The sequence below is a fragment of the Musca vetustissima genome, unplaced genomic scaffold (genome assembly GCF_032173495.1).
Source record: "Musca vetustissima isolate MV318-11 ecotype Yass unplaced genomic scaffold, APGP_CSIRO_Mvet_v1 utg23153, whole genome shotgun sequence".
Lineage (NCBI taxonomy): Eukaryota > Metazoa > Arthropoda > Insecta > Diptera > Muscidae > Musca > Musca vetustissima.
The window spans coordinates 88,821-99,642 of record NW_026877073.1 but is presented as its reverse complement, the minus strand read 5'-3'; the positions used below and the strand labels follow the sequence as shown (position 1 = coordinate 99,642).

The window sequence follows — 10,822 nt, the reverse complement described above, 5'->3', positions numbered from 1 at the left end:
TGGTTGGTAGATTTGGTTATGGTTGTCGAAATCATTCATTCAACATTTGATGCCCATCATTCATATAACACATTTTATCCTTTTATGTAAAACCTATCATGCCGCCCACCCCTCCCTCCCCTTTTTGTGTGTTATACTATATGGACATTTTTCGGCAAAATCCAGCACAAAACCAAGGAGTTGAAGTTGTTTTTATTGTTGTTGTTTTAATACAATTCTCACCGGCAGAGGATGCTAACTTCTTCCGCGTTAATGCTTGATGTTATTCGGATACAATTTCATCTTTGAACGAGAGTGCTGTTATGGCTTTGGTATGACCGGTATATTTACGTTCCGGATTTTTCGTTTCCAATTTCCATAGACGGGCAATGGCATCACTGGAGGCGGTGAATAGATATTTTGAATCGGCACTAAATGCCGCATCCCATACCCATGCATTTTCAATGGACAGCTCACGCCACATGGTGAAGTCATCGGTTTTCCAAACGCGGGCCGTGCCATCGCCTGAGGTAGTTACAAGCAAACGGGAATCGGGAGAAAATTTACACCGCAACACATATCGCTTGTGAGCGGCAATTTTCAGCTTGGGATGTAGTGTACTGAGTTTTTGATTTGGCGAGGAACTTAAGACCCAAATATAACAATTGCCTTTGTTGTTGACCGCAGCCATGTACTGGCCATCGGGTGATATGGCAACATCCTGTATGGAGGCATCAACTTCGGGTATTAGCTGTTCGTGCACCTCGGACTTGACATCCCACAAATAGACACCGCCATTTTGGGCTCCCATGGCAATTTCCACCTGGTTGGGATGCAGACAGGCTGCATTAACGGGTGCTTGGCAGTCAAAGACACGCGAACAGTGTGGTGAATCGGATAACATATCCCAAATGCGTACCCGATGATCTTCACCGGCGGTGAACATCCATTTGCCATCCTCTTGAAACCCCAGACGGGTGACATTTTTCTGTACACTTTCGAAATTGATGACGGTCATGTTTGTTTTTAAATCGTACAGCCGAATGCATTGATAGCCACAGGCTGCCAGGCGATTTTTATCCGGTGTACGATCTAGGGCATTTACTTGCTACAATGAAAAGGATATAGTAAAATTGTATGAATGAAAGGTGTATGTTCAGACGTGTGTGTGTGTTGTCCAGACTTACCGATGTTTCTACAAACTTAAGCGATTGTATGCAATTGCCGGTATGGGCCTGCCACAGTTTTATTGTGTGATCATATCCACCGGTGGCCAATATCAATTGGTCACCTGTTGTCTCCATAGTTTGTGGTGAAATATTTGCCTATTTTCCAGTTCGGTTTTAATTGTTTTTTACATTAATTTCCAATTTTTTGTTCGCTTAGGGGGCAACACACCGAATAAAATTGTATTAAGCGAATGAAATACGCCAACAGAATTTAAAAACAGCTGTTCGATTTTGAGAAGGGAACAGTGAAACTAGTTCCACCTGTTTGTTTCATTCAACTCGTTCCACTGTCCTGTCTCGTTTTCGCATGTGGTGTACACACTATCAGTTTTGATTTACAGTATGGCTTAAATATAGCTTGTTTAATCTTGTCACCGTTCATGCAAGTTATCCATGAAATGATCATGGTTTTTCGAAAATCAGAAATTGATAAAATAAATTCTAAGCGGGTATTTCTCATTGCGGTCCTCGGACTTTGAAATTATTGTGAATAAATAAAATTGGTCGCTATAAGCGATATATCATTACATCCAATACAATCGATGTAAACGCTCGCGTTGTAAATGATTCCGAATTTTTCAGAATCTGCAAGATTATTATATTTATCGACATTTTTGTTTCAAATCTCTCCTCCTTCTTTATCTAGAAGCTTTTGTAACGTAAGGCCGCTCTCTCGTTCTCTAGATCATACAGATCTTTCCACGCACGTCTTTTTGGAGGAATTCTAGTCACCATCACATAATGGTTAGGGTGATTATCTCTGAAACACCTAAGGGAGAAACACACACATAAGAGGACTTCAGGCTTGGCATGTTAAGTTAGCCTTTTTATTGTAAAAGTGTAAAGTAGAACGGCGCCCAATATCATGGACGTCGTTGACAGGCCAGGCCTGAATCCTCGTATGTGTTTCCCCTTCAAACAGGTACTGATACGAAAGCGTAATGCTATGCTGACCTGAGGGGAGGATCTTTGTCTCCTTGTGTAGATGGATCAAAGGTGTCATGAGGAGGCAACCTGATGCGGTTTTCAGGGCAGCGTTACGACAGGTCTAAATACTACTCCACCAGTATTCCACACTAGCATCGTATAGCTGGTCACAGACCCGCCTATCACTTTATACGAGATCAACAAGTTCCTTATCTGCGTGACCTGGCATGTTAAGTTGGCTTTGTATGAAATGTCAATTTATAAAGGAATATCAGAGTCAAACTTGAATTTGGACGCCGTTCTCCTTTATTATTTTACAATAAAAGTAGCCAACTTAACATGCCAATCCTGAAGTCCTCTTATGTGTTTCTCTCTTTATTCTACAAGCGATTTGAGGACCTTGTTTCTATTTTTCAAGTTATGGATTGCCTGGTTTTGGTTTCTCTATCATCAAATACGAAAATGTTGTAACTTGAATGGGTTTTGTTGATAGGGAATTTGGCGATAGGTGAGTCGGCTTTGCTGGGCCATTTAAGAGGTGCAACGTGTCATGTGGTACTAGTGCACATGCAGGACAAGTGTAATGGGAGGAACACATACGAGGATTCTGGTCTGATCTGTTAAGTTGGCTTTGTGTGAAATGCCAATTTATAAAGGAATATCAGAGTCAAACTGGATTTTGGACGCCGTTCTCTTTTATTCTTTTACATATGTGTTTCCCCCTTTACGTACCGAGCCAATTCAATTCTTGCCCAATCGGAAGTGAGGCGTTTGCACCATCCTGACATGAGTTGAGCTAAGACTACTCGTGTTTGTCGGGGCAACTGCTTCTCCTCTGTAGCCAATCATGGGATTATGGTATTCACACCATATTTTTCTACTTCCTGAGCGACTGCGTCAGTGTGAATGCCATTCAGACCTGCTTGATAGGCTTGTTGATCTTAAGGTTCACGCTTATATCTTTGGACACCTCTCACATAAAGATCTCTCCTGACGTGTCTGGACGGGGGAGTTCTGTCAATAAGGATATGACAGGAGTGTCCCACCAAGCCAGCACTGCATTGACAAAATATAGTTGTGTTGATGGAGTAAGATCTTTGTCTCCTCATGAAGATGGTCCATTGGAGTCACTGGCAGATCTGGATATTCTTCCACTGTGTATCACTTACATTCGTAAACCACACTGGCGCCGCATAGCTTACGACAAAGTTTTGAAGTTGTCTGGCAGTAAATGGCGAGTAGACCAAGCTGAAGGCATTAACGCGCGAGACGTCCAGTAGACTCGGACCAACTGTCTAACTTGAAAACTACATATTCGAGGGAGTGATTGATTTTATATACCTCCGTTCCCCCATCAGCAATACTAGTAGCATTAGCTTTGAAATCCGGATAATGTTGGCCAACAGATGCGGCTATGGTCTAACTAAGCAGTTTAGAAACAAGGCCACCTCCCGTCAGACCAAACTAACACTCTAGAAGTCACTGATACTACTCGTATTTTTGTATGGATCTGAAGCACGGGTACTTACGCAAGCAGATGAGGTAGCTCTTGTAGTGTTTGAGAGAAAAAAATCTCCGAAAGATCTATGTGCAGATCTGCGTTGCCGTCGAATGAGCTATGAGTTGTACCATCTATTCTTGGACATCGGCATTGTCAGACACATCGAGATGCAGTGAATTTGTTAGTTAGGTCATGATGTGAGAATGGATGAGGATGTCCCAGCACGTAAACGGCATATTAAAAAATGAGCTAACTGATGGGTCACACAGAAGGGGAAGGTCACGAATTAGATGGAAAGCTCAAGCTTTCGGAATATAGTCTATCAAATTGGAAGAACTGTGCGCAAGACCGACGTGCCTGGAAATCTTTTTAAGCTCATCTAATGGAACAAATCCTCTATCATAAGCCAGCTATGTAAGTAGTTGTGTCGATGGATGGGTAAGATCTTCGTTTCCTCATGAAGATGGTCCATTGGAGTGATGAGAAAACACCATTTTGCAGTTCTCGGGACAGCATTCTGGCAGGTCTATATATTCTTCCACTGTGTATCATTTTATATTCGCAAACCACACTGATGCCGCATAGCTTACCACTGACCGGCAGATTCCTTTATGCCAGAGGTCAACAAGGTTTCTTTGTCAGCACCTCAAGTGCTGCCGGTTAGTGACTTGAGGACCTTGTCCCTACATCTCAGCTTATCGCATAAATCAGTGGCTTGCGCAGACAACTTGAAAAGGATATCGAACGTTACTCCCAATATCTTGGGGTAGTTTGTGGTCAGAATCAGCTCCCCATTGACCATTATGTTCAGAGTGAGCTTTAGTTTCAGCCGTCCATGTGGTGAACAGTGTGGCTGTTGATTTTGTGGCGGATATTTTCGTATTCAGCTATGTAGAATTTGAACCTCTAACAATTGTCATTAATATTGGGAATCAAGGTCATAATCGTACAATCATCCGCATATATTACGATCTCTATGCCGTCCGGTGATTGTGGAATATCAGAAATGTAGAGATTAAACAATTCCGGAGATATGACTAGAGTTGGGTAGTTCCGGAACGAACGAGTTCATTGGAACTATTCCGAGAAAGGAACTATCGGAACTAGTTCCAGCTCTTTAATTAATATAGTTCCTTTTTCTGATCTCGTTCTTTTTTCTTTTCCCTTTTTCTCGTTCTTTTTTCTGATCTCGTTCCATTCGTTCGTATTTCGAATTCTATTTTGTGCAGTTGAATTCTGTAGCTTCATTTCAAAACAGAAGAACGATAAAACAAAAAGAACGATGAAAGAGAGAGATGCAAAGGAACTATGTAGGAGTCGGAACTTTATGGTGCAAAGGAACTGTATGGAGTAAAGGAACTGTATGGAGCAAAGGAACTATATGAAGCAAAGGTACTATATGTATCAAAGGTTCTACATGGATCGAAGGAACTATATGGAGCAAAGGAATTATATGGAAATAAAAACGTAAAAAAAAAACAAAAAGAACGATGAAAGAGAGAGATTCAAAGGAACTATGTAGGAGTCGGAACTATATGGAGCAAGGGAACTATAAAGAGCAAAGGAACTGTATGAAGTGAAGGAACTATATGGAGCAAAGGTACTATATGGAGCAAAGGTACTATATGGAGCAAAGGAACTATAATGAGCAAAGGAACTGTACGGAGTAAAGGAACTATATGGAGCAAAGGAACTACATTAAGGAACTAGTTCCTTTTATAAAAAGGAACAAGAAAGATCGATCCGCTAAGTGAACTAGATTGCCCAACTCTAGATATGACCCTCCCTTCTTGCTTGACTCTACGGAGTTTGGACTTCCTGTTTCTGAATTTCACATACGACTGGTGTCCATACATATAGTTGATTTTCGAACATGGTCGAAAATTTGTCTTCTCCACGTCCTCTATAATTCAAAATTGTCTTCTCTATATCCTCTATAATTTCGATTTCAAAAGAACATTTCGAGTTCTAGTTCCGGTTATATATATAATAATAACTGCGACATTAACACTACTCACTAGACTGCGCTATTTTCAGGGTTGTGAGGTGTGGTTGCCAGGCCCTTTTTTTAATTCCAATAGCTTCTAAGAATTTCGAATACGTAATTTGAACACGGGGTCCATTTAGAATTTAAACATCCACACGTTTGCGAATGCACGTAGCATCCATCCATACGTCCAGTTTCAACTGGATGATTGGATTTTTTTCACTCTCCATATGACAATGTTTAGATGGGCACATGATCGGAATGATTAATCGTTACGAAGATCCTACATCAACATTACAAAGTAGGATAGAAAAAAATCAAGCAAACATTTAATAATTGTCAATGAAAATTGAAAAAAAAGAGGCGGACAATGATGACCGAAGCAATTAAAAATAAAAATACCCTGTCATCACCTATAGAATTTCCCCAAGTGAATTAGTGAGTGCATCATCATCATCTAAACTACTTATTTCGAAATACTAGATAAATAGATATGGCATGTTATCCTACCCCACTCCATCTCCCCTCATAGGCAATCATCAGTTCCAATGTTGATTGGTGGCGACAAAAAGTCTCTCTCGAAAATATTCCATTTGTCCATTCATGTGACCAGCGAACAATGAACAACTATGACTAGGCGACGTGCTTTGAAACATGCATAAGCCACTGGCCAGCCTCCTAGGCTGGTTAGCTGAATGGCTGGCTGATCGAACTACATATACTATAGATCGATGAATTCCATAAAGAGAATGGTGTGTGAGTGTGCGGCGGCGGCGGCCCACATTTTGTGTGTTTGGAATTCACAACTGCAGGGTAGATTTTATTAAAGTATTTGAAATTGTCAGCAGATTGAAGGGGGGTTAGGGTGGTCATTCCATATATGAATCGACCTAATATAGTGGAATAACGTCAATCGTTATTTCAATCGTTTCCAAACAGTCTGATTTCAAATAATAGATAAGTGACCGCAGAAAGACAATATTTTGCATCATCATCGTCAACACCCCGACCACCATCACCACCATTCGAAACCACAATGACCCATCCCGCCACTTGTCGGTCAATCGGTTTTAATTCATATGCCCACCATCCACGTCCCATCTCTTGAAATGAAATTGCTTTTGGCATACGATGAATGTTGGAACTTGAGATCTTCATTATTATGTCGATCGGCAATTTGTTCCTTGTGAAAGTAATTATTAGGGTACAATTAGGGGTATTGCATATTAAAATGGCATTTACACCAGAGATAGTTGGAAGACCGATACTTCGTACTGCAAATGACACATAAGAAGTCACCAGATTGAACCGGAAGATTTTAATGATTATAACCATAAGACCAAGAACAATCTTCGGCTTTCTACTCCAACATTGAGACCACCGGACATTGACAATCCATTTCACATTTTATTGAAAAGCCTACCTTCTGGACCTCTGGTGAGTCCGTGTTAACCTCGTTCTTTTTCGGATGATATGTCGTTGGCTTTCCATTTCTTTGCAGGTTTAGCAGTTAACTGCTACTGCTCCGGGACTTTATCCTCTTGAGTGTTTTGAGAAATTGCTGCATGTTTCTGCTCTACTGGTGAAGGCTGGTCGTCGTCACTGTTGGGCGCTAGATAGCCCCTGTTTCTTTGACGTGAGCTTTCAGATGTCTGTTACGTGTCTTTCTTATGCGGCACAGTGATGAGGTTCCTACTCTAAGGTCGACGCCAACCTTGTCACCATCGTTTGCCTGAATTGGTTTTTTTTTTGGATACGTTTGGCTATGGCTTTTTATCCCCTTCACCACAACTGTGGTACAGGGTATTATGCCTTTGTGCATATGTTTGTAACAGGCAAAAATAATTTGAGAATATGCATAGAATCACTTTCTGAGTCGATTTATGCATGTCCGTCCGCTCGTCTGTCCATGTTAAATTGTAAACAAAGTACAGGTCACATTTATGATCCGAATTGGATGAAATTTGGCACAGCTCATTTGTTTGGCCCAAGGACGTACCCTATTGAAATTGGGAAAAATCGGTTCAGATTTACATATAGCTCCCATATATATTTTCGTCCAATTTAAGGTAAATGGTGTACCAAAGTCCCTATATATCTTTCGATTTGCACGAAATGTGGCATAGCGTACTGAATTAAGTCTAGAATGATGTGTGCAAAGTTTGGTGAAAATCGGTTCAGATTTAGATATAACTCCCATATATATATATATATATATATATATATTCGTCCGATTTAAGGTAATTTGTGTACCAAAGTCCCTATATATCTTTCGATTTGTGCAAAGTTTTGAATAGTGTACCGAATTGAGTCTAGAATGAAGTGTGCGAAGTTTCGAGAAAATCGGGTCAGATTTATATATAGCTCCCATATATATTTTCCTCCGATTTAAGGTAAATGGGGCACCAATGTCCCTATATACCATTCTATTTACAGGAAATTTGGTGTAGGGCACTGAATTAGGTCCAGAATGAGTGTACTAAGTTTCGTGAAAATCGGTATATATATATATATCTTCGTCCGATTTAAGGTAAATGGTGTACCAAAGTCCCTATATATCTTTCGATTTGCACGAAATTTGGCATAACGTATTGAATTGAGTCTAGAATGATGTGTGCAAAGTTTCCCATATATAGTTTCGCCCGATTTTAGGTAAATTGTGTACCAAGTCTAGAATGACGTGTGCGAAGTTTCGAGAAAATCTTGTCAGATTTATGTCCCTATATAGCTTTCGATTTGTGCGAAATTTGGCATAGGGTACTGAATGAGGAGTGTACTAAGTTTCGTGAAAATCGGTGTATATATCTTCGTCCGATTAAATGTAAAAGATGCACCAAAGTCCCTATATATCTTTCGATTTGCGCGAAATTTTGAATACTGTACCGAATTGAGTCTAGAATGGTGTGTGTTAAGTTTCATGGAAATCGGTTTATATTTAGATATAGCTCCCATATATTTTCGCCCGATTTAATTTTTAATTTTGCACGAAATTTGACATAGCGTTGCTCATGCTCATTAGGACAAGTTTCGTTGAAATCCGTTCATATTTGAATATAGCTTCCATATCTATTTTCATCCGATTTTCTGTTAGGATGCATCATTTTAATATACCCATAATGGTGAAGGGTATCATATAGTCGGTCCCGTCCGACTTTACTACTTTCCTTACTGGTTTGTAAATAAAAATCGTTTTTATACCCTCCACCATACTATGGAGGGTATATTAATTTTGTCATTCCGTTTGTAACTCATCGAAATATTCATTTCCGACCCTATAAAGTATATATATTATTGATCAGCGTAAAATTCTATGACGATATAGCCATGTCCGTCTGTCTGTCCGTCTGTTGTAATCACGCTATCTTCTGAAGGAATTGAGATAGGGTGCTGAAATTTTGTTGTCTTTTGTCTGCAGGCAGGTCAAGTTCGAAGATGGGGTACATCGGTCCACGTTTAGGCATAGCTCCCATATAAGGGTATCCGCCAAATTTCGGTATTTTGGGGATCTTGAGCGCATTTTTCAGTCGAATTCGCAGAATTCGTGAAGATATTTGGGTACCAAATATCTTCACAAAAAATTGTAGGTATGGGTCCACTTTTTTTGGTAGCCCCCATATAACGGTACCTCCTAATTTTCAGTATTTTGGGGGTTTTGGTCGTATTTTTCCACCGAATTGGCTGTAATTTAGTATTTCGAGTTCTTAATATGTAACAAATCTCTCCACAAAAAATTATGAATATAGGCCAATTTTTTCGGATATCCTCCATATAAGGGTATCCCCAATTTTCGGTATTTTGGGGTTCTTGAGCCCCTTTTTCAACCAAATACGCCGAAATTTGGTACATTGGGTTCTTAATAGGTTCCAAATCTCTCCACTAAAAATTATGAATATAGGTCAATTTTTTCGGATAGCCCCCATATAAGAGTACCCCCAATTTTCGGTATTTTGGGGTTCTTGAGCCCGTTTTTCAACCGAGTTTGCTGCAATTTGGTATTTTGTAGTCGTATATGGTAACAAATCTCCCTACCAAAAATGTTTAATATTCGCCCCCTATTTTGGGGTAGTCCCCATATATCGAACGTAAGGTTCGATAATGAACTATAGCCGCATTTAGACGTAGCCCCTGATTGGAGGTTCCAGAAGGAATGGACCGATATTCCCCATCTTCGAATTTGAACTAAGCTTGGAAGAAATAATAAGATGGGCAAAGTTTGGATGAAGTCTAAATTTTCTGAAAGGGATTTGGTCCAAAGAAACATGGGGTCTAAAACCAATATTTCGATGATGCACATTTTCAACGTCATTAGCCATAAGTCTATACTCTCAGACTTATTATCCTTAAAAATTTTCTAAAAATTTTATTATGGTTTACATAATCCGTTTTTAGAAATGTCGGTATAGGTCCAGTTTTTGGTATGTTCCCTATATTTTCATTTCTAGTATCTGTCACTATATCTATGGTGGAGGGTATCCAAAGTTCGGTCCGGCCGAACTTACCGCTTTTTTACTTGTTCTACTATCATTTTCTCCCCTTTGTAGTTGTTGAATTGTCGATAACAAATAATACGACCGATGGATCAACGGATCCATTCTGCTTATGCGTTTAGCATAGAAATTTTTAATTCCGTATTTATATTTATTTAGAAATATAATTTCCCATTTTCTAGGGAAATAGTATAGGGAATATCGATGTCCCAGGAAAATCTATGTCAAACTCATCGGGAAATCCCTTCTTTTTTTGTCAAATGCATTTTGTCGAGTCTTTACGGTTTCTATGTCTTTGTATGTCAATTACAAAGCCTCTAATTTTGCAATGCAACTCTGGGATCTTCTCTTTATCCTAGACACCTAGTGCTGGTTCCGATGCATTTAAAATTGGTCGGACGGCTCACAGGGACACAATTTAAAAGTATAATACGCCCACGGGTTAAAAAATAAAATTTTACAAAATGGCGATTTCAGTTGATGTCTGACATCAAGAATTCCACCCTTCCGAAAGTTGTCAAGCATTGGTTGGCCACGACATGGCATTAGTTGAGTACTTTACTTACTTTGCTGGCTCCTGACAGAATATCTGTTCCATAAGCTTAAAAAGATTTCCGTTTTATACGCCTTTTGTGATAGGACATCCTCATGCACTCTCACAACATGGCATAGTCAGCGTAGTCGCTGCAGTTCGATACGTCTGACAATGTCG

General features: G+C 39.8%; 1 protein-coding gene across 1 annotated transcript; it reads right to left on the bottom strand.

Annotated features, from left to right (window-relative positions):
• Positions 1-204: 204 nt before the first annotated feature.
• On the bottom strand, positions 205-1,292 carry LOC133321617 (protein LST8 homolog). Its single transcript, XM_061530699.1, has 2 exons — positions 1,167-1,292; positions 205-1,087 (listed from the first exon to the last, which is right to left on the bottom strand). The coding sequence occupies exons 1-2, from the start codon at positions 1,281-1,283 to the stop codon at positions 263-265; spliced, it is 942 nt and encodes a 313-aa protein (XP_061386683.1). The 5' UTR covers positions 1,284-1,292; the 3' UTR covers positions 205-262.
• Positions 1,293-10,822: the final 9,530 nt, after the last annotated feature.